This window comes from Cnephaeus nilssonii, assembly GCF_951640355.1.
Source record: "Cnephaeus nilssonii genome assembly, chromosome: 6".
NCBI lineage: Eukaryota > Metazoa > Chordata > Mammalia > Chiroptera > Vespertilionidae > Cnephaeus > Cnephaeus nilssonii.
In genome coordinates this window covers 54,701,893-54,726,521 of record NC_137077.1, presented here as the reverse complement: position 1 = coordinate 54,726,521, position 24,629 = coordinate 54,701,893, and the positions used below count along the sequence as shown (strand labels likewise).

The 24,629-nt window shown below is 56.8% G+C and overlaps 3 protein-coding genes across 6 annotated transcripts; 1 reads left to right on the top strand and 2 right to left on the bottom strand.

Annotated features, from left to right (window-relative positions):
- Positions 1 to 1,414: 1,414 nt before the first annotated feature.
- Positions 1,415 to 7,416, top strand: B4GALNT1 (beta-1,4-N-acetyl-galactosaminyltransferase 1; the record flags this gene model as incomplete). The annotated part of the gene is made up of 11 exons (XM_079775911.1): positions 1,415 to 1,484; positions 2,057 to 2,275; positions 2,829 to 2,993; positions 3,128 to 3,234; positions 3,670 to 3,710; positions 4,090 to 4,270; positions 5,242 to 5,340; positions 5,480 to 5,670; positions 6,157 to 6,297; positions 6,568 to 6,808; positions 7,199 to 7,416. The coding sequence occupies exons 2-11, from the start codon at positions 2,058 to 2,060 to the stop codon at positions 7,414 to 7,416; spliced, it is 1,602 nt and encodes a 533-aa protein (XP_079632037.1). The 5' UTR covers positions 1,415 to 1,484; position 2,057.
- A 537-nt stretch (positions 7,417 to 7,953) lies between these two features.
- LOC307101802 (solute carrier family 26 member 10-like) lies at positions 7,954 to 15,117 on the bottom strand (the record flags this gene model as incomplete). 3 transcript variants are annotated; one of them, XM_079775235.1, is made up of 18 exons in its annotated part: positions 7,954 to 8,131; positions 8,700 to 8,806; positions 8,922 to 8,976; positions 9,068 to 9,150; positions 9,229 to 9,262; positions 9,409 to 9,522; positions 9,595 to 9,664; positions 9,777 to 9,883; positions 10,286 to 10,381; positions 10,471 to 10,548; positions 11,516 to 11,629; positions 11,731 to 11,878; positions 12,021 to 12,103; positions 12,797 to 12,949; positions 13,214 to 13,378; positions 13,567 to 13,724; positions 14,214 to 14,324; positions 14,775 to 15,117. In XM_079775235.1, 18 exons carry the CDS (start codon positions 15,115 to 15,117, stop codon positions 8,093 to 8,095), a joined length of 2,058 nt encoding a protein of 685 aa, XP_079631361.1. In that variant the 3' UTR covers positions 7,954 to 8,092. The 3 variants fall into 3 exon arrangements, with proteins under 3 accessions (XP_079631361.1, XP_079631362.1, XP_079631363.1); XM_079775236.1 differs by having other exon boundaries at positions 8,742 to 8,806; XM_079775237.1 differs by lacking the exons at positions 11,731 to 11,878; positions 12,021 to 12,103.
- A 1,921-nt stretch (positions 15,118 to 17,038) lies between these two features.
- On the bottom strand, positions 17,039 to 24,534 carry ARHGEF25 (Rho guanine nucleotide exchange factor 25). 2 transcript variants are annotated; one of them, XM_079774361.1, is made up of 16 exons: positions 24,342 to 24,534; positions 23,940 to 24,054; positions 21,478 to 21,692; positions 21,247 to 21,342; positions 21,087 to 21,163; positions 20,841 to 20,907; positions 20,274 to 20,377; positions 20,010 to 20,079; positions 19,811 to 19,900; positions 19,626 to 19,718; positions 19,403 to 19,453; positions 19,151 to 19,228; positions 18,729 to 18,929; positions 18,402 to 18,582; positions 17,672 to 17,883; positions 17,039 to 17,379 (listed from the first exon to the last, which is right to left on the bottom strand). In XM_079774361.1, exons 1-16 carry the CDS (start codon positions 24,438 to 24,440, stop codon positions 17,269 to 17,271), a joined length of 1,860 nt encoding a protein of 619 aa, XP_079630487.1. In that variant the 5' UTR covers positions 24,441 to 24,534; the 3' UTR covers positions 17,039 to 17,268. The 2 variants fall into 2 exon arrangements, with proteins under 2 accessions (XP_079630487.1, XP_079630488.1); XM_079774362.1 differs by lacking the exons at positions 23,940 to 24,054; positions 24,342 to 24,534 and adding an exon at positions 22,612 to 23,599.
- Positions 24,535 to 24,629: the final 95 nt, after the last annotated feature.

The window sequence follows — 24,629 nt, the reverse complement described above, 5'->3', positions numbered from 1 at the left end:
GTGCCCGCAGCCAATGTACATGCCCTTGACCGGAATTGAACCTGGGACCTTTCAGTCTGCAGACTGACGCTCTATCCACTGAGCCAAACCGGTTTTGGCTAGATTGTCAAATTTTTAAAGTGACAACTGCCAACACAGTAACAGCCGTCTGGTGTAAATGAATCAAATCAAAATTATACCTACTTTTTTGTCAGCAAAAGATATACTTTTTGGTGTGCTGTCGAATTTTAGTAATTAGTTTAAGTGTGATATGAAATTAAAAAAAAAAAAAAGTTGAAAATGCCCGGCCTGCCTGGCTCAGTGGTTGAGCATCAACCTTTGAACCAGGAGGAGGTCAAGGTTGGATTCCTTGGCTGGATCCCTAGTGGGGGGTGTGTAGAAGGCAGCCAATCAATGATTCTCTTTCATCATTGATGTTTTTATCTCTTTTCCTCTCCCTTCCTCTCTGAAATCAATAAAAAAAAATATTTTTTAAAATGGTTGAAAATCGCTGGCCCAGACCCTTGAGATCTTTGCCCTATCTAACAGAAGGACAAGTCTTTCTTACTTCGGCTTGTGCTATTCGTGGTAGGACATTTAGCCCATCAATTGCCAGTAGCTTTGCCAGTCATTGTGACCAACAAAAATGCCCCCAAGTACTTCCAAAAGCCTGTGGAAGGTACTATCACCCACGCAAAAACCAGCCCCCCAAACCACTCTGGAAGCTACCTCAGACCCAGCAAAAAACCCCTAGAGTGGTTTCTGTCATCTACAAGGACCTCTAACCAAGACACACACACACACACACACACACACACACACGAAAGAAACTCTCACAAAAGACAAACTAACAAACTAAGATGTCAAAGCTCATGATGAAAATTAACACCAATCAACGATGAGAAAGAGGCTCCTAACGAATAGGGCAGAGAACAGGGTTGGGTGCAGACGGTTGAGATACCCCCAACCGTTCAGAGGCGAAGGGCTGGGTGGGTTGGGATGGGGGGTGGGGGGTGAAGGGAGAAGGACCTCTGGACGCCGGCTTCGGGCCCCCGCAATGTCCTCCGCTCCCACCAGAAGGCGCCCGCATTCCCCGCGCGGAGCTGAAGCCTTCGCCGCAACGAGCCTGAAGCGGAGCCGCGCGGCGCCGGGATCTGAAGCGCCGGGCGGCGGCCCGAGCCCTCCCGAGCAAGGGAGACAGGGGAGACCTGGCTTTGTTCCCTGCGGCTGGTATCTCGACGCCGTGTGGCGGTTTCTCAACGCCGTCCGCCACCCAGGCAGGAAACGCCCAGCACCACCCCAGCACCGTAATCTACAAAGCCCAGGGAGTCCGGAGGCGGGAGGGCTCCGGCGCGCCGGGGAGGCAGGAGGATCCCCCACGCTCTCAGGCTCACCCCGGCTCTCCCATCTGGCCGCCTCCAGCCTCATGAGGACCCCCAGGCCGGCGCTGAGAGCCTGGCGCAGCCCGGATCGAAATCTCGCCGCGGCCTTAGAGCGTTAGACAGGTTAGTGCCCTGGCCGGGTGCGGGCCGAGCTGAAGGTGGGAGGAGGCGCACTCGCGCGTCCACTCGGTCCCCCCCGAGGCCACTCACCGGGTCACCTCCGCCGGGGGCACCCAGGAGCGCGGGCGTGATTCTGCATTTTTCATGACAGGCAAGGTGTGGAGCCGCCCTTGGTAGCACACCCGGGGGCAGGTGACCGAAGAGTGGGGGGATGCGCGGGCTCGGGGTGGGGGTGGGGGGGAGCGACGAGCTTGGGGGCCCCTCGCTGCCCTAATAAAGCGGGGCTCTTCTACATATGCGCGGCCGCGTGGGAACCTCCGCATCCAAAGGTCCCTCGCATCACGATGCTGGGCCTCGGGTGTTAGAGGAGACGGAGATGCGGGAGAGAGAGGCGAGAAGGCTGGGAGACACCAGGCCGGGGGAGGGAGGGGAGTGGGTAGGGGTGACGATTCGCTGTACAGACCCTAGCGCGCAAAATGTGGAGAGCGCCCTGGGAAGCGGGGCGGGGGGTTCAGGGTCTGCCCACGCCTTTGCGCCCCACCTTTCTCACCCTCCCACCCCGACTGCCCACCCAGGATGCGGCTGGGCCGCAGGGCCCTCTGTGTGCTTGTTCTGCTGCTCGTCGGCGCCTCGCTGGGGCTCCTGTACGCCAGGACCCGGGAAACCTCGGACCTCCGGATACCTCTTTCGCTGTGGGCGCCCCTGCAGGGTCCCCCCAGGCCAGAGCTGCCGGACCTCGCCCCTGAGCCCCGCTATGCCCACATCCCCGTCAGGATCAAGGAGCAAGTGGTGGGGTGAGTGCCAGGAGGGGTGGCCACAGTGCGTCACTCACTCGGGGTGGGGGGGTGGGGGGGCGCTTTTGTTCTCTCCACTGCTGCGCTCTGATGCCTGGGTTTCCCCAGCTGGTTGGCTGATCGTGGGGGTGAGGTGGGAGGTGGAGGGGGCTATTGAGTCTTGGCCTGGGGGGAGGGGGGGGGAATCTGCCCTCCCTGAACCTTGTCATGGTGATGGGGAAGGGAGGGTGTGCAGTCAGGCGATGGCCCTGAAACTCTATGATGTCCACATAAAGCAAAGTCCCGGTGGGGTCCTGAATGGTGGGTGGAAAACCCTGAAATCTTAGCAGTTTGGCCCTGTTCTGCACCTCTGGGAAATCCTGATTTAGGAATAGGTCATCCTATTTAGGGTCCCTCCTCCCAGGGACTATTTGGAGAGCAGTGTTTAGGGGGACAGATATTGGCTGGGCAGGGTTGAAGGGCGCTGTGTAAATGTTTTGTGGGGTGAATGGAGCTGTATGGCTGGGCTCTGATGACCCCCCCCCCTCCCCCTGCTCCCCCTCCCCCGCTCCAGGCTGCTGTCTGGAAACAATTGCAGTTGTGAGTCCAGCGCCGGTAGCCTTCACCTCCCCTTCCAGAGGCAGGTCCAAGCCACGGACTTCACCAAGGCCTTTGACCCTGAGGAGCTGAAGGCTGCCTCTGCTTCAAGGGAACAGGAGTTCCAGGCCTTCCTTTCAAGGTACCAGCATGAAAGGAAAGCATGACTGTGCTGGTGGAGAGCAGTAGGTGGCCCTGGGGGGGAGGGGGGGACACAGGAGGGAGAGCCCCTCTCCTCCTGACTCTCCCTCCGTTCTTCCCCTCCTCCACTGACAGGAGCCAGTCTGCTGCTGACCAACTGCTCATTGCCCCTGCCAACTGCCCCCTACAATATCCTGTGCAGGGTGTGGAGGTACAGCCCCTCAGGAGCATCTTGGTGCCAGGTGGGGAGAAAGGTCCTAGGGGGTGACCTAAGCCACCATGGGAGTGGCAGAGCCTGACCTGGGTGGGGAGGAATGAGGGGAGATTGGAATTCGAGGCACGGGTCTTCTGATGCAAGAGGGACTTGAGGTCAGCAGGGGGATCATGAGGTGGGAGATGGGACAGAAGGGATTCTTAGTTGTCAAGAATTGCAGAAGACTATAACTAGGGAAGTTTGGAGAAAAGAATCTATTCTTTGCAGACTGACCAAGGGTAGGGCAGGCCATAGAAGAGCTACTGCTTTGATGTGAAGGAGTTAAACAATTACTCTAGGCTACTTCAGCCATTGTGCCCAGCTGTCTCAACAAGAGGAAGGGATAAGAAGTTCTGTGTTGTGAAAAAGGAAAGAGAAAGTGAGCAAAGCTGTCTGTGATTCTCATCCCCCTCCTTCCTCCCAGGGCTGAGCCTGCAGGCTGCTTCTGGTCAGGAAGTATATCAGGTGAGAAGGAACAGGAGGGTGGGGAGGCCAAGTGGGCATCAAGGATGCTGGGAGGGTCCTAGCAGGTTTGGCTCAGTGGATAGAGCGTCGGCCTGTGGACTGAAGGGTCCTGGGTTTGATTCTGGTCAAGGGCACATGCTTGGGTTGCGGGCTCGATCCCCAGTAGGGGGCGTGCAGGAGGTAGCCAATCAATGATTCTCTCTCATCATTGATGTTTCTATCTCTCTCTCCCTCCCTCTCTGAAATCAATAAAAATATACATATTTTTAAAAAAGGATGCTGGAAGGAAAACAGGGCTGCCAAAGGCGGGATGGAGGAATCAGGGCAGCAAGAGGTAGGTCTGGGGGCTAACGCTGCACTGTCCAATACCTTCTCCCAGGTGAACCTGACTGCCTCCTTGGGCACATGGGACGTGGCAGGGGAAGTGACTGGAGTGACTCTCACGGGGGAGGGGCAGCCAAATCTCACCCTCACCAGCTCAGGACTGGACCAACTCAATCGGCAGCTGCAACTGGTCACTTATAGCAGCCGAAGCTACCAGGCAAACACAGCAGACACAGGTGCGAGGCGCTGGGTGGAGGTAGGGGCAGTCTGGGTGAACAGAGAGAACCCAGAAAGGCTGGGCCAGGCAAACGGCAGAGGGTGTGGGAGATACTCGGGCAATGGCCAGAGCTGCCCAGCCACACAATGGGCATTTCAGCTAGGCCAGCAGGGCCAAGGAGGGAGAGAAGAGGCCTTTGTTCATCTGGGGCCAGAGCAGGCCAGAGGGAAATCTGAGCTTTGGGTGTGTCCCCTCCTCAGGCCAACCATGGGGGCCCCAGGAAGTGACCTGCCCCAGGAGCCAGAAGACTCAAGCTCTATTCCCAGCCCACCACTTCCTATAGGGCAAAGGGCTTTATCTCCCAAAGCTCCCACTTCAAGCCGAAGGGACCTACCTGCTAAGGCTTGCTACACCAAACCTGCTCCCATTTAGGACCTTTGCCCCTGCCGTTCCCTCTGCCTAGAATGTTCTTCCCCCAGATTTTTGCATGGCTGGCTCCTTCTTGTCATCTGGATCTCAGCTCAAATGTCTCCTCTTCACTATCACATTACTTGTCGTATTTTCTATTCAATATTTACCAGTAACTGAACTTTTCTTATTTACTTAACCTGAAACCAGACTAGGTTTCTATCCCAGCTTTGTTGCTTAAATCGTTGTCTAAATGTGGCAGATTATTTAATTTCTTTGTGCCTTCTTTTTCTGTAGTAGGAATCTACTTCATATTGTGAAGATTAAATGAGTCCATATTTAAATTACCACTTAAGGTAATTTAAAAAGTGCCTGGCTCATAGTAAATGCTCAATAAAGGTTAGCTTTAAATGAAATGTTTTCTCATCTCACTCCCATCCATTAGAATGTAAGTTCCATGGGGGTAAGAACATTGCGTTCTTGTCCACCAGGGCTTAGAAAGGTGATACACAGAATAAGCACTTAAATATTTATTTACTAAAAATAGAATGCTGTTCCACATTTCATGTCCTTTCTTCCCAGTCCGGTTCTCCACCGAGGGACATGAAGCGTCCTTCACCATTCACATAAGACATCTCCCCAACCCTCGGCTGTACCCACCTGGCTCTCTACCACAGGGAGGTGAGGCTTGTGCATGCAGGGACATGGGTACAGCCCCGGTGGGGAACAAGTTGGGAGAGGGCTGCCTGGGAGAAGATGTCTTTTTGCTCCTCACTATCCACTCTCCTTGTCTGCACCTAATTCTGCCCCTCACTCCCAGCCCAGTACAACATTAGCGCTCTGGTCACCATTGCCACCAAGACCTTCCTTCGTTATAATCGGCTGCGGGCACTCATCGCCAGCATCCGCCGCTTCTACCCGACCGTCACAGTGATCATCGCCGACGACAGTGACAAGCCAGAGATCATTAGCGGTCCCCACATCGAGCACTATCTCATGCCTTTTGGCAAGGTGCGCCACGAGCCAGACTGAACCCAGCGCCCCAGGGCACCGGGAGGGGGCGCGCGCGCGCAGTCTCCAGAGTAGTGAGTGATTCCCCGGATTATCTGCCTCAAAACCACTGGGATGCCTGTGAACCCTGAGGCTTCCTGGAATGTAAGCTCGGTGAAAGCAGAAATCATGTAACCGTGTCTATTTTATTCGCGCTGCATTCTTGGAATGGTGCTTAGTACCTAGTGGGTGCGTGATAAATAGTTGAATGAATGCACTCAGGAATTGAATGCATTCCAAGACACCGCCCCCCCCCCGGCCCCCCAACACTGACTCAGAACCTCTGACAATGGGAAACTGTATTTTTTACCTAGCTCCCCGCAAGTCACAAGAACTCGAAGTGTGGAGAGGGGTCTAGGCTGTTTAGAGTGATCAAGAGTGAAAAGGAAAGGTGGCAAAGAGGTCTGTCCTAACCACGGCTTCGCCAACCATACATACCCTTCTCAGGGCTGGTTCGCAGGCCGGAACCTGGCCGTGTCCCAGGTGACCACCAAGTACGTACTGTGGGTGGACGACGATTTTATCTTCACCGCCCGGACGCAGCTGGAGAGGCTTGTGGATGTGTTGGAACGGACGCCGTTGGACCTGGTAGGGGAGGGGCCGCAGGATGGGGGTGGAGAAAGAGGGCTTCCCGGGGGTTAAAACCCCGGCTGGAGAGCAGCCAGCCCTTGGGACCAGAGAGGATGAAGAAGCGGAGCCTGGGGTATATCTAGGCCCCGAAGGGGTAGAATCGAAAAGGACAGGGCAGGGGAACCACGGGGTGCCCGGGGGGCGGGGATGGGGAGGGGGTGGAGGGAGCACAGACCTACCCCCTTCCAGTCCCCGCCCTTCCTGGAGCCATCCTCCCATTCACCGCAGGTCGGGGGCGCTGTGCGCGAGATCTCGGGCTTCGCCACCACCTACCGGCAGCTGTTGAGCGTGGAGCCGGGCGCGCCGGGCCGCGGGAACTGCCTCCGGCAAAGGCGTGGCTTTCACCACGAGCTCGTCGGCTTCCCGGGCTGCGTGGTCACGGACGGCGTGGTCAACTTCTTCCTGGCACGCACCGACAAAGTGCGAGAGGTCGGCTTCGACCCGCGCCTCAACCGTGTGGCGCACCTGGGTGAGTGGCGCCCTCTCCCGGCAGGGTCCCCTTGCGAGGCGAGGTTCCTTGCGGCCAGGCGACAAGGGCGCCCCCCAGCGGAGCTCAGGGCTGCCCTCCGGCTCCCCTAGAGCAGTTCTTCGAAGTTTTACCAAGAGAAAGCGCTTCTGCCTCCTGGCCTGCACACCACGTAGACCTTCGCACCCAACACAGCTGCTGGGTCCACCTTGAACTCCCCTACCTCTGTGGTCACTGCCACCTCTACCCCACTCCCAGCCACTTCCCCTGGCCCTTAGAAATGGAGTCTGTGCATGTGCACCCTCCATACCCCAAATCTCAGTTCTCCCTGACGGTTGGCCTTCTGCACTCTCAAGACGCTTCATTGTGCACTCCCCTTTCCTCCACCCCCAGAATTCTTCCTGGATGGACTCGGTTCCCTTCGGGTGGGATCCTGCTCAGACGTCGTAGTGGATCACGCGTCCAAATTGAAGCTGCCTTGGACATCCAGGGATCCTGGGACAGAGACTTATGCCCGGTACCGTTACCCAGGATCGCTGGACGGAAGTCACGTGGCCAAACACCGCCTGCTCTTCTTCAAACACCAACTGCAGTGCATGACTGCGGAGTGACGGCCACTCGGGGCCTTTCAACTGTCAGGCTGGGCCTGCCTTCTTGTCCCTGCCAGAAATTTCTAGCAAACCCCACTACCCCCAGTGACCACTCCACTGACTGTCCCCAGTCCCCTTCAGAACCTGATCCCAAATAGGGGCTAGTCCTGGTGACACTCCTCCTTCCTGTGAGTGCCCAGGGGTGTGATGGAGCCATAACTCTTCCCACAGCCAGTGCCAAGTCCTCCCTCCACCCCTGTCATGGAGGTGGGGCGTCACTTTCCAAGTGCCAAAGAGCCCAAAGGACTCTTAAGAACCTCAAGTGGAAACCCTCCTCTCCTGGTGACTGAGTGGGTGGGGAAGGCCCCAACACGTATTCCCAGGACTGTGCCCCCCTCCCCCATCTCTGGATCCAGGACTGTGCACTGGCTGCAGCCCCGCCCCCATGGAGAGACCTGGTGATTGGAGCTGGGGTGAGGGCCAGTGAACACACAGGTGAAAGCATTCTTAGTTGTGTCTCTGCGATGCTGTGGGCATGGAGGAAGGGGCACCAGGGGCGGTGTGCAGACACCCAGACTCACTTCATGAATCCCAGAGGCTCTCAGCTTTATTCTATTAGTTACATCCAGTAAGGGGGCTCATGGGCCAAGGCCCTCACACACGTATTGTTGGGCCTTCCATACTCCAAGGGTCCCGGTCAGACCCATACTGTGCAAGTCTTCGGACCAGTGAGCTCCTGAAAAAGGGAGGGCACGTGTCAGGAATGGATGGAGTGCGCCTCCCTTCCTCGTCCAGGATTTGGCAGTCTGAGGGCACACCAACACCTCTGGGACCTTGAGTTACTTGGCTCTTCACTCATTTTTTTTTTAAATCCTCAACCCAAAATATATTTATTGATTAGAGAGAGAGAGAGGAGGGGAAAGAGAGAGAGACATTGATGTGAGAGAGAAACATCCATCAGATGCCTTCTATATGCGCCCTGACTGGGGACTGGACCCACAACATCGGTATGTGTTCTGAACAGAAATCAAACCCACAAATTTATTATTATTATTATTATTATTATTATTATTATTATTATTAATATATAGGAAGACACTCCAACCAACTGAGCCACTCAGCCAGGGTTCCCTGGCTTAATCTTGATAAATTAACTAATCATTTCATCCCCATCCCTTCCTTTATCTTCCTCCTCAGCCCCCTTCTTAAATCCCTCTGCCTGGATCTTCAGCCCCTGACTCACTCCTCACTTGCTACAGCCCAGCACCTCCTGGCTTCCACCCCTGTTGCTACTGTCCCCTCACCAGTCTCTCCAGGGCATGAGCAGCTGCATCCTGGACACTCACAAACAGCTGCTCTGGGGTCACTCTGTCCAGGAGTCCTGCCTGGGTCAGTGTCCTGAGCACTGAGGCTGTGTGGAGAGGGGGTCAGGCTCTCAGGCTCTAGGTCCACACTGTGTCCTCTTCTCTCCCCCAAGTGTCCGGCCATTCCCCAGGCTCCAGTTCCCTCCATACTCCACACCTCACCATTACACTGAGCCAGGAGAAGGTGGATCCCAGCATCTTGGCATCTGCTGGCCAGCTGCAGAGGTGGGGCAGTGGGTTACACCCTACATCAGAGAGTATGCCTGGGATGATAAGGGGAGTTTCTCCTTAACCTCCCTCTTCCTCACCTGTACCACTTCTCTGGCCCCAGCAGCATCTGCGAAGGTGACACCACCGCAGTCTAGGACCACCACTCTGACAGGCTCAGCACCTAGGATGGGAGAAGGCAGAGTACCCAGGTGCTCCCAGGCACTATTCCCAAACATTCCTCCTCGTCATCCCATCTCACCTGCATCAGGTGGGCCCTCTATCTTTGGAGTCTCCTGTGCGTAGAAAAGAGCAAAGAGCGGTCACCACTTGGGAGGCACAAGCATGACCGTGCACACCTTGAGCACAAGGATCCCCCTCGGAAACCCACCTGCCTCCCACTCACAGAGAACTCCCACTCCCCTTTGACCAAGTCCCTCACCTTGCCTCTGCCAAGCCCCAGGTGCCACTCTAGGTGATGCCGAAACTGCCCACGGGTCCCAAAGTAGAGAGGTGTTGGATAGCTCAGGATGCAGAGCCCTGGGACCTGGAGGAGCTAAGGGGTCAGAGGGTCAGATAAACATCCAGGTCTCATCATCCCTCCCCTCTTTGGCTGTAGCCCACCCACCTTGTGGCTCTCTTTGAGTGGCCTGTAGAGCTCCGTCCCCTCAGCTAGTCCAAGTGCCACACACTGCACCCTAGGCAGGGAGCTGGGGTCAGATTCCCAGCCTGGCCTGGCTGAGAAGTCACCCCAAGCACTCTGTTCTCGCCCCCCCCCTTCATCTTGACTCCCCTAATCTCTACTCCCACCTCTGGGTGCGGCAGACCACAGTCATCATGGAGAAGACCACACCTATGGCCAGGCCCAGGTCCACGCTCAGGGTCACTACAGACACCCATGTGACCATCCACACCGCCTGCAGGACATAGATGGACGTGAAATACCTAGGAGAAAGGCCAGGCCATCACTGCTAAGGGAAAGGATCCAGGGGCAGTGGCTGCCAGGGCAAGTGAAGGGGAGGGATGGCTCAGAAGGCAGAAAGAAAGACGGAAGGAAGGGATAGGATTGACCCAACGATGGATACACTCCAAGCACACTGACCCCAGGCCTGGCACCACCGGGGGAGTTAAAAATATTCAGGTCTGAAGGGGTTCCAACCCCACCCCTCATCTTGTCTCGGAGGAAAGGAATTAAGAGGTATGCATGTTGGGGGGGGGGGGGGGTTTACAGAACTTAGGACTAGGACAATTAGCTTTGATCCAGGGCAGAGGCTGGGGATGCTGGGAAAGTGGGAGAGGGCAATGCTGCTGTTTCTCACAAAGTCCATGCGGCTGATGCGCCATAGTTGTGGAAGTTCCTGCATCTGGAAGAACATCTGGCGCATGCTGGAGATGTTGATGCAGGCCAGGACAGCCTTGGGGCAGAGGAAAGGAACTAACCACCCCAATACTCTGGACTACAGCCGCCCCTCCAGGTCACCGCCACACGGCCTCTGCGCCTTACCTTGGGCAGATAGTAGAAGAAGGGTCCGAGCCACAGCAGCACGGACAGGACAACCATGCAGGAGAAGAGGCCTGCCAGCTGAAGGGAAGGGTCAATGGAAGCAGCAAAGGGAGGGAGCCTCTCCCACCTCCTGTGAGAGGTGGTCTCCCCGCCCACCGGGCCTCGTCTTCCTTGAAAGTCTCTGTCCTCCCAAGTCCCTTCCCACACAGATAGATATTCCTCACTCTTCACCAGCTCCCTGATATTCTGCCATGCACACCTACCCTTCCCTCTCCCCCAGTTAAATGCCTCCTTCACTCGTCTCCCCTAGATGTAGTTCAACTTTTCTATTTTTGTAACCCACCTCCATCTTCAAAGCCACAGTGGGATTACCCTAAAAGCAGGCTAACCACATGCTTAGGGCACCAACTGAGTAACAGGAACCAAAAATATAAAAATATGAGGGGTGACTTTGATATGTGATATTTCTTTTTAAGTGAAAATGTCCTTATGGGGGGGAAAATTAGAATTTTGTCTCAAATTTATTTTACAGTTTAGTAATGTTTTTACTTTGAACTACATATGGGGCACCATAAGTTTTGTAAGTGCTTACAGTAAAGGTCTTAATGGAACTTAGTTTTTTTTCTTTCTCTCCGACCTAGATAATCCCATCCCCTCCCTCACCCTCCCTCACAGAGTCCCAGCCTCCTTTATTTTTTATTTTTAAAAAAATATATTTTATTGATTTTTCACAGAGAGGAAGGGAGAGGGAGAGAGAGTTAGAAACATCGATGAGAGAGAAACATCGATGAGCGAGAAACATCGATCAGTTGCCTCCTGCACACTCCCCACTGGGTATGTGCCCGCAACCAAGGTACGTGCCCTTGACCAGAATCAAACCTGGGACCCTTGAGTCCGCAGGCCGACGCTCTATCCACTGAGCCAAACCGGTTAGGGCCCAGCCTCCTTTATATAGTTGCCACCTGTTTCTCTACCACTTGGACCTGGACGCCCCCCCCCCCTTCCCCACCCCACCCTTTCTCCTCACTCAAGGACGCACGCTTACCTGGGTGTTCCCACCAGCGTCCACTAGTAGGCTGGTGGTGGCCAATGTGGCCGAGTTGGGAAAGCAAGAGAACAGCGAGGAGATGAGGTTGGAGGCACCATGAGCCAAGAGTTCCTGGGGTGGACAGTGAGATGAAGAGAGAGACAAAGGCATGGGGAGGTGACATTAGGGGGTTGTCTCCTGAGTGAGGTTGGAGACCTCAGTCGGAAACACACCTGGTTGGAGTCAACAGTGTAGCTATACTTGTCTGCGTAGATGGAGGCCAGGGAGGCGGACACAGCAAAAGTAACCAGCGCGATGGGCAGTGAGTCACCCAGAATCCTAGGTAGCTCAGACAGGTTGGGGAGGAGAGGCTGGGGGAATCTGGAGAGAGAGGGATCCAAGGTGAAGATGGGTTGGGTGTACCAGGGATTATAGGGAAGACAGAGACCAAAAGGGTGGAGCAGGACAAAAGGGGGTATTGGGTGTGAGAGGAGCACCCTGGTGTTCTTTCATTCTCTCTTACCCTCCAGGCAGCAGCCCCACTATCTGGACATCATATCTCGTGTCCAGGGAAGAGGCGAAGCAGAGCACAGAGGCCAGAAGCACCTGGGGAAGAGCGTGTATTAGGGCGTGGGAGGAAACGGGTCCCCTGGCAGAGGCTACAAGGGCCCAACATGAGAGAGGATCAAAATGCAGGAGAGCTTGGGTGTGTTTGGGATGGCTGCCCGGCAACTAACGTAGAGTGAAGGAGAGTGGGGATGAAAGAGGAGTGATACCTCTCTGGGGCTATGGAGAGAGATGGATGGATCCTTCTCACTCAGGAGACAACCCCCTAATGTTACCTCCCCATGGCGGGGGGGGGGGGGGCTCCTATGAGGGAGGCATGTGGGTATTAGGAGGCAAAACCGAGCCATTCTCCGTAGGGAAGTTTGGCCATGTCTGCGGGTGCGTAGGGTATCTTTGGAGACGTTAAACATTTATTGACTTGGAAAGAGAAACGTAGGTAAGTGTGGAAAGGGAGTTACAGTGAAGGACCCGGCAAGGAGCGAGATGGGAGTGGAGGCGAGCGCTGTAAGGAGGAAGAAGGCGCTCTGGGAGCTGGGGAGGAGAGGAAATGTGTGGGTGTGGGATTCCGGGGGGTCAAAGAGTTCTGGGAAGAAGCCTAGCAAAGCACTTGTGTAAGCAGGACCTCTGGCTGTGGCCTCTCTGCGCTCCATTAGGGGGCGGCAGCGGCCAGTTCCTACAGGATGGGCAGGGTTTGCGAGGCGCGGGGGGCCGGTACCCGAGAGCCGTCCTCACCATGACGATTTCCCCTGGGATCGGGGTGGGTAGCCTGTCTCGGAATCGCACGTTCAATTCCTTGACCGGCACGAGCAGCGCCAGGCTGAGTGCGGAGATGGTCAGTTCGGCCGGACTGCTCTGGGGCAGTGCGGTCAGCACAGCGGCCAGCGTCTGCGGGCGGGCGGTGAGCAGAGGGCCCCGAGCTGGGGGCGGCTGTCCCCGGCGGGCCCTCCAGACCCAAGCAAGGCCCTCCCGGCTCCCATCAGGGCTTCCGCCTCCGCGGCGACCCTCCTTCAGCCTCTGGGTCTACCCTTTCTTCCGCCCCGCCCCCGTTACACACGTCTCTCCTCTCGTCCTTCCTTCCTTCCCTTTCCGGTTGCCCTCCTCCGGGACCGCTAGAAGCCTCTTTCCCGCGGCCCTCCCGTCCCGGCCCACCTTGAAGAGAGCGAAGCAGCCGATCTGGCGCGGGAGGCGCAGCCCCACGAGGCTCGGCAGCTGGGACACAAGCACGTGCAGCGCGGCCCCGCTGGTCAGCGCTTTGACCACCGGCTCGGACAACAAGGTGGACAGGACGCCGAGCTGCAGCGCGAACATCCCCAGCTGCGGGGCGGGGGGGAGATGCCCGGTCACTGCCGGAGGAGGAGCGGACCAGCTGGAGCGCAGGTGCCCGTTTCTCGGCGCACCTCTGACCCAGGCGGGCGCGGGCGACCTGCCCCACCCTTTCCCCTGGCTCAGTTACCCCAGGCCCCCAGCGTGGACCGCCCCCCGTCCCCCGGGTCTTCCCTCACCATCAACGCCCCGCTCCCAAAGGCCAAGGCCGCAGCTGCCCCAACCCGCTGGGCGTCCAGCTGTTCCCTCTCGATTCCGCTCAGGTTCCCCCCGAGCGGTTCGGGCACCAGCCGCTCCACGGCGGAGCCCGTCATGAGGCTGAGGACGGCGAACGTTCCTAGGGCCGCAGGACAAACGCAGAAATGACCCGCTGTGCCGCCTGGGGCGCTGCGACAGCCCCGGCTCTGCGTTCTCGGCCCAGGCGGCGGGCCGGGGCACCTCGCGCCCTAGAAGCTGTGCCCGGCTGAAGACCGCGAGGCTAAGCCGGTGCGGAAGCCGGGAACCAGGGCGGTTAGGGGAGGGCAACAAGCGGCGAACACTGTCCCGACTGCACCCCCACCCCCTCCTGCAATCGCCGGCTCCTTGGGGTGACTGCACATCCCTTCTCCCCTCCTCCAAATCCCAGAAAACTTAACCCAATTTCATGAGGAGGGAAAAGTCTGAGTCAATTCCCACCTCTTTGCACCCCCAATAAGCATTGCCTAGGTCAGAGGGTCATGGCAGGGGAACGGTGGTGCGTTGGGGGATGAGAGCTAGGAAGCTTACAAGAACGGAAGCCTCAAACCCCTGTCCATTTTCACCCCACAGAGGTCACTGGGTCACTCACCTGTGGACAGGTGTCTTCCAGTCCCCAACAAGGTGTAGATGAGGACGGGAAAGAAAGACGTGTAGAGGCCAAACACAGGGGGCACGGAGGTCAAGAGGGCAAAAGCCATGCCTGGGGGAGGGAGGGGAGAGGTGGAAGGAAAGGTCTGATGGGGTGGAGGGAATGGAGGGTGCCCAGCTTCAGGATGCTGCCCCCTTCCCACTCTTAGAGGCTGGCAAGGGGACGCTAAACCTTGCCACAAGAGGGAACTGAGGGGTTAACGGGCCTGGTGGGAAGTCGCTGGGTGGACAAGGTCACAGATCCATAACCCCGGCGGAGACCTGGGGGGCAGGCGTTGTGCTTCTCTCTTCTCTCCAGTTCCCTGAGCCGGAACGAGCCTAAGACTTCTCCAAGGATTGCGCACGTGAGGGCAGCTGGGGGTGGGGATCTGATGGAGCTCCGTAGTCCTTACCCAGAACTTGTCTCCGAACCCTCAACCACATGAACCCACCACCTCGCTCCCGAGTTCCCACCCCCTGGGTCTCCCCAGCCCTCTGACAGGTTGGTGTTGGGGCCGCTCACCCTGGGGCACGTGCACGATGCCCACGGTCACTCCAGCCACCGCATCCCCAAGCAACCAGGCCCTCCAGCGGTATTCAGGCAGCCAGCGCAGCGGGGGCAGCCGCGCCAGCAACAGGCGCCACGCCCCCGGTCCGGAGCAGGCGCGGGCCCGCCGCCTCCACAGTCCGCACAGCCCGGACCCGCGGGACTCTGCCAGTAGTTCCTGCGCCTGCTCTGCGCCCCCGAAGAGCTGCTGGAACCGCGCCTGGGTGAGAGGTTCCCTGATCTTGGCGCCCAGTGGGAACTTAAGGTCGGAGGCCTCCCCTGGGCTTGAGCAGGTCCCGGCGCCCAGTAGCCCACTCATTGTGCCCTTGGCCACCTCCAGCTCCGCCCAGTCTTAAATACCCCTCCACCGGCTAGCCTGAGTCCCGCCTCCCTGAAGCAGGGCCCAATCCGGCCCTGGAGGCGCCCTTCTACCAGCTGAAGAGAGCTGCAGCTTGGGGAGGGGGCGTCTCTGTGTTAGGGGCTTCCTCAGATATCCTTGGCCAAGTCGCAAGCTCTGGAGTCAGCTAGGGGAGAGGGCTGTGGAAAGGTTTAGGGACCAGAGAGATAAGCCAAAAGGCGAGCACATCCTCAATACCTAACCCCCACTTTTCCACTCCTAAGCCTTTTCACTCTGCACCTCTTCACTGAGTTCCCTTTGAATCGACACTTTGGACCAAGGCAGAAGCTGGCTCCTCTAGGTTCATTCCTAGAGCCACTGAGCAAGAGAGTTCAGCGGTTCCGACCCCAGCGTCTCCTTTCCCCAGACCCACAGCCTCTTGGGGCTCAGGTTGTCCCCAAGAAAGTGTAAGGAGGTCTGCTGGCCTCTTCAGTTCCACAAACAACTAGGTGAGAAGCAGATATATGTATTAGACAGGATGACAGAGAACCACCACTCCACATCTTTGCGGGAGAGCCTGAGCCTAAATCCCCAGTTCAGGACCCCAGAAAGAATACTGAACTGATAGGAAATTTTTTTTTTCCTTAGAAGCCAAAAACCCCAAAACATCATAGATTACATACAAGTGCAAGTCACAAAGTAGGCACTCAAATGCATATTTGTGGTTATATTAGGTATAGAAGAGTCACCCGTCCACCCACCTCAAGTACCCCATTGATCCCTAAAGAGATGCAGAGGTTCTGAGCTCTAGCATCCTATTTGCCCCATCCCCTCCTCCACTCTCAAGAATCCTTAGCACCCCTCCCCATCACCCTCAGGTCCCCAGTCCCTGACCCCAAAGTCCTGGGGGTGGGGAACAGTGAGGGTGGGTCTCTCTTCTTCAATTCCTTCTATTGTTCCCCCTAAGTCTTATCTGGGCTGTACGTCCTGTCTCCCCCTTAAGAGGCCCCTCCCCGCATTGTCGGCCAGAGGGACCTCAGCCCCACAGGGAGGCTCCAGCTCCTCCTCACCACCCCCACCCTAGCAGTCTATTGTCTGCTGAGGAAGCCCAAGTACACGTGACCAGGCCCAGGGGACAAAGGGACAGTGGCACACCGATGACCAAGGACCCAGGACAGGGAATCTGGACATGGATCTCTGCACGTTTAGCTTTCTCTGTCCCTGGGCTGTCCCAGAAGTTGGGAGGGGTGAAGCCCCCTTTGGCCTCTACAATCTTGGGTCTATGGCTTGAAGAGAAATCCATTCCTGTTCAGTGTGGACATGCCTTATGACTTCCCAGACAGCAAAAATAAGAAGACCCAGAGACAGAAGGGGCCGTGGTCTCCAGCATCCTCTCCACCTTCCCATTCTACCTCAGCTGGGCATGGAAGCCTCAGAAGGAAAGGTACGTTGGCATTTGGTACTTTAGCGTCTGGATTTTGGGAGAGTGGTGGGCAATCAGATTACATTGGGCTTTCCAGTGGGGTCTAGATCAGAGGCCAAATGGGAGAGAAAGAAGGGCTGGGTAAGGTGGAGGATTCATCAAGGATCTAGAGTTTCCAGTGGCCCCAAGTCCCAGGCCTGGACTGAGAGGTAGCAACGTCTTTTATCTTACAGCCTGTGCCCTTCTCCTTTCACCAGCCCCTGCTCAACCTGATTTGAGAGGTCAGCTGATCTCTTCCGTACCACTTCACCCCACTTACCCCTACCAAAGCCTCCCCTTCCCTCTGCCAAGACAGTAGCCTCAGTGATATAACAAAACCTTTATTCTCAGAAAACAGAAAAAACAAAATCAAAACCAATATTTTCTATTTGGCCCTTGCCCCAGCCCTCCCACCCACCCACATATCCTTCTTTTGTGGAGGACCTGTGATGCATGCATAGGGGTGGGAGCTGAAGGAACCTGTGTTCCCGGGACAGAAAGAAGTCTTTTTGAGTTTAGGTACCCTCCTCCAAGTTGACACCACTCCCAGCCTTGCCCACCTCCAGATACACCAAGAGGGAGGAATTCTGGAGCAGTGCCAGAAGGATTGCCCTGAAGTTCCTTGGGGAAGAGAGTAGCTGAGTCAGCACCACCCCCATGGTCTTTACCAGTTACAGCTCATCTTCATCCAACTTGGCAAGTCTGGCCTGGCAGGGAGGGGTGTTTGAAATTGGTGGAACTGAAGGAGAGTCACGAGGAATCTGGGGGATGTCACTGAGGGCCTGAAGAAAGACTCAAATTAGAGAATCAAAAAAGTTCAGGAATCCACCCCGACTCCTCTCTTTTCAGTGTAAGCCCCTAGTGAAGGCACCTTTTGCCAGACAGACATCTTAGATTACCTGAGACCATCAGTTAAAGTGGAGGGAGGAGGGTAAGAGATGGGAAGTAGAAAGGAGTAGACAGAAGGAAGGCAGTGGAAGAGGAATGATAGGGGGGAGAAGGATTTGGGGATCCTGGAACAAGAGAGGCCCTCCCCATTCTACCCCTATAACCAGGCAACACCATTCTTCGTACCTGTGTGTCCAGGGGCAGGGGGCCTCTGGCCACCTCCCCTTTGGGTAACAGCAGCAGGGAGGGGAGAGAGCCATTGATGGGCCTGTGTGTGCTGACCTGGGCCCGGTCTCCAGGCCGCATTTTCCCAGGGCTTCCCACCCCAGGCCCTCCTGGCCGCCCCAGGCTGTTGGTCTGGCTCTCCCGTCTCTGGTACTCAATGGGTGATTGCAATGCTGGGGCAAAGAGAAGAACAGAAGGAGGGTTACAGCAGAGACAGGTCCTTTCTTTCCCTCAGGGCTCTGTTCAGGCCATCCTCCCATTTTGCTCTCCCTCCAAAGGTGTCATCCATGTAAATTGACCTTTAGAGTATTCTGAGTTACTAATTATTTTTTTATATACATAATATATTTTTATAGATTTCAGAGAGGAAGGGAGAGGGAGGGAGAGAGATAGAAACATCAATGATGAGAATCACTGATCGGCTGCCTCTTGCACACCCCCTACTGGGGATTGAGCCCACAACCCTGGCATGTGCCCTTGACCAGAATCGAACCTGGGACCCTTCAGTCCGCAGGCCGACACTCTATCCACTGAGCCAAACCAGCTAGGGCTGAGTTACCAATTCTTGAGCTATTAGTAGAGAAGTGGGAATAGGGGACAAAGTGAAGCCAGGGTCAAAGGGCAGGGATGGGAGATTGGGCAGTAAGGGATTCAGAAGGGAGCATGTGGAGGAGAGAGGGTGAGAACTCACCATTGAGAAAGTCCCGCTGGCTTTCTAGGATCTGAGCCACTTGCTTGATCCAGGCCTGACTAACTGCAGCATCTGCAGTCTGCAGGACATAGCGCTGGATCCCACCCTCTGGCCCTCTGGAGGTCAGAGCAAAGCGGCAAGGGTCACCTTGGAGGTTCCCCTCTAGTCCAAGGCAGCTCACCTGGATTGGCAAATAGGAGATAGTGCCCCCAAATTCTTCAGGCCCTCTCTAGCTCCTGCCCCCTCCAACAAATCCAAGAGCCGGGCATCCTCTCAGAGGCCTCCCCTCATCCCAGTCAAACCCGTCCCTTGTAGCCCCCTCCCCACCTTGATGCTGCTCTTGTACACATATCCAGGCGGTGTTCCACCTCGCACTCCTCCTCCTAAGGCCTCACTGAAGATGACGATTTGCTCAAAGAGGAAGACACGCCGCTCACGACCCCGGGAGGAAAGAAGCCCCCCAGCCTCAGGCTCTGTGACCCAGAATGTGTCCTGGCCCAAGAGCTTCCCCTGAGCAGTCAGTTTGCCCTAGAACCAAAGGACAGTTGGTCTTCCAGAAAAAAAACACACAAAAAAAAAAAAAACAAGAAGAAAAAAGAGGCAACTCTCTGCTCCTCCCTCCTTCCCCTGACACTCCCAACCAACCACAGGGTAGCACCAAGAGAGGACAATTCCCCATAAGGACTTCCTGAATCTCAAACTGAGACAGAAGAGCACTGGTCCTCAGGTTTCCTGCTCCATCCCCATACCTCAAATCCCCGCAGTCTCCCCAGGGTCATCATGTCATTACAGCGCTTGGGCACGAAGCACATGACTTCCACAGCTCGCTGGGATGCAAGTGAAGAGAGAAGCAGTGTCATTAGGAAGGAGCCATGTTTTGACCCCCTACAGCCTCCCCTTAAACCAGACAGCTCTATACCACCCAAGGAGCTGGGGGAATCCAGGGGGCTAAGAAGATAAAGGTGTGTGTGATGTGTCCTGGAAGACCTAGAAGTCCTCACCTCCAGCTCTTCAGTATCCATCCCAGCTCTACTGTAATACTTGAGAAAATCCTAAGACACAGAAAAGAATGTTCAGGGAAGTCATGAGGACATTCTCAGAAGCTCTCACAGCCTCCCCCAGGACACAGGTGGAGGCCTCTAGGAAGTCTGGGGGAAGCCTTAGGAACCCTGAGGAGATGAATGAAGAAACAGCTGTCCCAGCCAGCTGGAAGGTGGTCCTGACCTTGAGCAGCAGCTGATATTTCATGATCCTCTGCACTGGTTTGATGAGAAGATCATTGAGCTGCAATCGGTGCCCTAGCTGCTGCCGGAGCTCCTGGAGACAGGGATACACAGGGGTTATGCAGCCTGGAAAGCCTGCTCATGAGGATTCCGTCCCTCCTTTCCCAAGGTACCTCAGCCACTGACCTCAAAGTAGCTGTCCCCAAATTCTGACACCACATGCTCTGATTTGGGTTTATTCTGACAGTATACCACATACATATGCAGCCGGCGCTCCTAGGAGGTGTAAAGTTTAAGAAAGAGCAAGATGAGTGAAAAGGAAGAGCACTTCCACAGTCCCATCCACTCGCAAGCCCCTCCCCAGCCCTACCCTCTCAAGCCTCACGTGTTTGATGAATAGTTGAGCCAGCCAATCAGGATCCTTCAAACACCGCTGTAGTTCCCCCAGGAGAAAGCTAGTGGGGTTGGCAGGGAAAAGATAGGTCAAATATCCCCACCCCTGCAACTTAGGGTTGTCTGCCCTAGTAATGCTCCCCTTGAAGCCTCTCCAAACCCTCCTCAGGCAACAATAGCTCCTGGGCCATGGATGGGACACTGAGACAACCAGACAAATGCCCCTCCCTCTTGCTCTCAGGGCTCCACCACTCACTCTCGATGCCACTCGTAGATTTGCTGGATGTTCCCAAACACAATCCTGTCACGGCCTCGAAGATTCTCTGGGACCCCCTGAGCAGCCATGGTGGCCATGTAACCCTGTGGGAAGTTTGGGGTGGGCACATAGGTATGTGGGGCCAGTCCTGGTGGGAACACTCCCTCCATAATAAGTGCAGGATGTAGGGGGATTGGGAAGGTGGGACAAAGGAGCATCAAGGCATCTTTTATTCTTTTAAAAAATTTTTCTTTTGTTTCCTTTTTTTTTCTATTTAAAAAAAAATTTTTTAATTGATTTCAGAGAGGAAGGGAGAGGGAGAGAAAGAGACAGAAACATCAACGATGAGAGAGAATCATTGATCAGCTGCCTCCTGCACGCCCCCTACTGGAGATGGAGCCCACAACCCTGGGCATATGCCCTGACCAGGAATCGAACGATGACCTCCTGGTTCATAGGCTGACACTCAACCCCTAAGCTATGCCAGCTGGGCAAGGCATCTCTTAAAATTAGCCCTGGGCAGAGGGAAAGGGCTGGGTCAGGGCTGGGAAGGGAAAGGGGAGTTACCTCCACAATCTGTCCTAAGTCCTCCACATACATTTTCTCTGTCTCTACCAGTTCACCGAGGACATACCTGGGAAGAAAGGAGTGCACATCCTTGGTTTAGCCACTTTCTCTCTCCTGGACTAGAAGCCCCTTCATTTCCACAACCAACCTCAGAGGAAATTCCAATTCTCAAATCTAAAATGTGAGGGGCAGTCCTCTGGACACTGTACAGTGGCAGGGAGGGAGGCAGAGTATGCGGACACTTACATACTCCTTTCCAGAGCCTTCTTTTTCTGTTCCTCCTCACTCTCGGGGGCTTGGGACAAACTCTCCTCCTCAGGTAGCTGAAAGAAAAGAACATCCTAGAGGAAGCAAATGGATGCCTCTTGGGTGAGGGGAGCCACCCAGACCCGTTTCATCATCATACCTTCGTCTCATCTCTGGGGCCCTCCAACAGTGTGGTCAGCAGGGTCAATTCTGGAAGTTCCTCTCCTGTGGCTAGAGCTGGTTCCAGCATCCAGTTCTAGGGGCCAAGGTCAAGTGCCCGAGGTCAGGGACAGTATCTGTGTCTCCCTATTGACCAATAGCCCCCAACTTGTCTTATCTCCCAGTGTCCTGCATGGATGTCCTACATGCTTCTGTGGTGTTCCCTACTCACCTCATATGGTCCAGCCTGGCCACCATCTACTTCAGTTTCCACACTAAGACAATGTTTGGAGTGATCCAACCATCTTCTTAGGCCACTGATGGGCCCTGGGGGGCCCGGGGAACAGGGTTCAGAGCTGAGGCCGGAGTTGGGGCCAGAGGGGGCAGCCAGACCCGAGGCAGCTGAAGCCGAGATACTCCCCTCACTGTCAGCAATGGAGTAGGATTCTAATGGGGTGGGGAGAGAGAAAAGGGGTGATAGATATTGCTCTAGCTCCAGACTCAGGATCCCTAGGAAGCTCTCAGAGTCTCCTCTCTCTGATGCTCAGCCCCTCTTCCCAGGGCTCACTCTCTTACCGTCCTCATTTGAGTTAGCCAGGATAGAACATTTCACCAGGGCACCCTTGGAAGGACAGTAAATGCCTGGCTCCCCAGGCCTGGAACCCCCAGTAACACGTGGAGGTTCCCCTGATATCCTGAGCATGGCACAGATATGGGGGTGGGGGCAGCCATCTGGACAGACACTGGAAGCTGGGGGTGGCCATCTGCTCTCCTACAGCCCTCCCCCTTCCAATGGGTACAAACCATTCTCTGAGAAGCGGGGTAGGAAGAGCTAACAGCACATCTGCCACCCCCAGCCCCTCCTCCACCAACGTCAGTGATCACTATCATAAAAAAGGACCGTCTGCAGCCCACCTCCCCAACATGCGCAAACCCAACGGAAGGGGCAAGTTAGGAAAGCTTATCTGGGTTATTTCTGGCCTGGGTTCAGGGACCGAGGAGCTGCGATTTTTGAGAAAGCCCCTGGTAGATCCTCTCATTCCTCATTCCTCCACCCCCCCTGGCCCTCTTCAGAGCTGAAGTAGGATCTTAGCACAAGGATGTGAGGGAAGATGCGGTTCTAGGCCCAAGGGGATGGTGGAGGGTTTTTCTCCGACCCAGCTGACTACAGGAAAGCCCTGCCCCTTCCCCAATTTCCTTAACTAGAAAATTGGAGGTAGACGGGATCTTCGAGATCATCTATTAAGTATTTCCTGGAAAATACAGGTAGTCTCCAGCTTCTAAATCCCTAGGGCCAGGGCAAACAAGTCCTGAACCCTCAGCCCGCCCCCCATTCAACGCTGAGCCCTGGAGACCTCACACTCACCACGTCCCCCCCGGGCGATGCAGCAGCCGCATTTCGCCAGCACTTTTCGGATCACATTGGGACAGGCACAGCGACCCCCCTTGTGCCCCTCCCGCATGGCGCCCGGGCCCCCCCCGTCCCCCCCACCCGGGCCGGCCATGCAGGGGGAATCACGGGGGGCGGGGCGGGGCGGGGACGCAGCAGGGCGCACACCCCCCCTCCCTCCTACCCCCGCTCCAGGCTGGGCGAGGGGGGGAGGGAGGGGACCGGGAGGGGGCGTCCAGGGGGAGGCGGAAGTCTAGTCTGGAGGAGGGCTGGGGGCTCCGCAGTGAGGGCGGTGCGGGCCGGGCCGCGGGGCTGGGCGGGGAGGGTTTCCGGAGCCCTGTCGGTGCGGGGCCCAGGGTCCAGATGTCCAGCGGGGATGGGAGGGATGGTGGGAGAGGCTGGGCCGGGATGCGGCAGCCGCTTCAGCTCCGTCTCCGGCCACTCGGGTTGGGGATGGTTCTAGGCCCGGGCAGGGGAGGAGGGGGGGCGACTCCCCGAGTCCCTGGCGCTGCGCGGGTCCCGGCCGAGCGGCGAGACGAATAACAGGCCCAGCCGCTGTGCCGCCGCGGGGAGGGGCCTCTGCGCCCCAGCTCCGCCCTCTCCCTCGCGTTCCCCCTTTAGCCAGTGTCGGGTTCCCGCCCCAATCCCCCCTCCCCCAGCACCACCACGTTCCCACTCCACGTCCCCAGCGCCTCTGCCCCTCCTCCGCATCCTGGGCGCCCCAGCCCGGGGGTTCCCCTCCTTCCTGCTTCTCCGGCTCGGACTGCGGAGCGCGGGGTGGGGGTTAAGCCCGTGGCGGGGTCCGCACGGATCGCCACTCCGCCTCTGCGGTGGAGAAAGCCCGAAGGATGCGGCCTTGGCCTGTGCGAAGAGGGCCTGGAGCTGGGCTGTCCCTAGCCGGGCAGAGGTGGACAAGCCCCCCCCCCCGGGTGGGGGTGCGTGAATGGGGGGCTCTTTGTGGGGAACACAGCCCAGGTGCCGCCCTCTCACCCGACCCTTCTTTCCTCCTGGCCCGGGACTCCAGCCGAAGCTAATCACCAATTAAGGCGAAGTCCTGGAGCCTGGGCTGGCGAGGGGCCAGGGGTGGGGCGCGGGGACACTCCGCCTGCGGGGGCGCGGGACCGGCTGAGGGGGGGACACACAGCAGGCTAGAGGGCGAGAAGAAGCGTGGAGGTCTCAGCCATTAAACGGGTCTCATGCAAATTAGATGCGAACCTTTATGCTAATAAGGGCAGCATTTTTTCTTAATTTTCCACTTTGCGCAGGATGGCAAACTGTGCCCCACCCCACCGCCAGCTTCTTACCGGGCAGCGGAGCCCAAGCGGGGACCTCAGGTTCGCGCTCCCCTCTCTGATCCCCCTCCGTACAGGCGGACTCTGGCTCGGTCCCCTCCGGCCCTAGGGGGCTTCTCTTCGGAGGCTGCGGGGATAGAATGACCGTCAGGCACCCGCCCTTCACGCCCAGCCTTAACCTTCCCCTTCCCCTTCTCCCTGCTGTCAAAACCCACATTGTTGTGAAAGGGTCGCCAAGGCTGGGGTGGAGGGAACGGTTCGCCCAGAGCATGGCTACGGCCCTCTTAATGGAACTCTTGGATTCCTGCGGGCGCCCCGCAAAATTTGCTTTTGCGGGTAAATTGAGTTGTGGGGTGCAGCCGTCCTGAAGCCCCCTAAAGACCGCGGAACCCCACCACATTCGCCCTTTCTTACCCCCTCCTGCCCGGGTAGGGCGCATGCGCGCAGCATGCCCCCCATGACCCCCAGTATCCGGTCAGTGCGGCCAGGGGCGGGGCGGTCTGGGGGCTTCATGCTGGACCCCTACCCAGCTCCAAGTTTCAGGCCGAGGGGTACGGAAGCTGGGGGGCTCTGAGGCCTGCGCGCGTCCGGGGAGTTGCTGCTGACGAGTCCGCCCCCTGCCCGGCTCCGCCCCCACTCCCACCCCAGCCAAACTTTTCAAAAGGGGTAGGGTTGTTCCTTCCTACAACCATAGTGCATCAA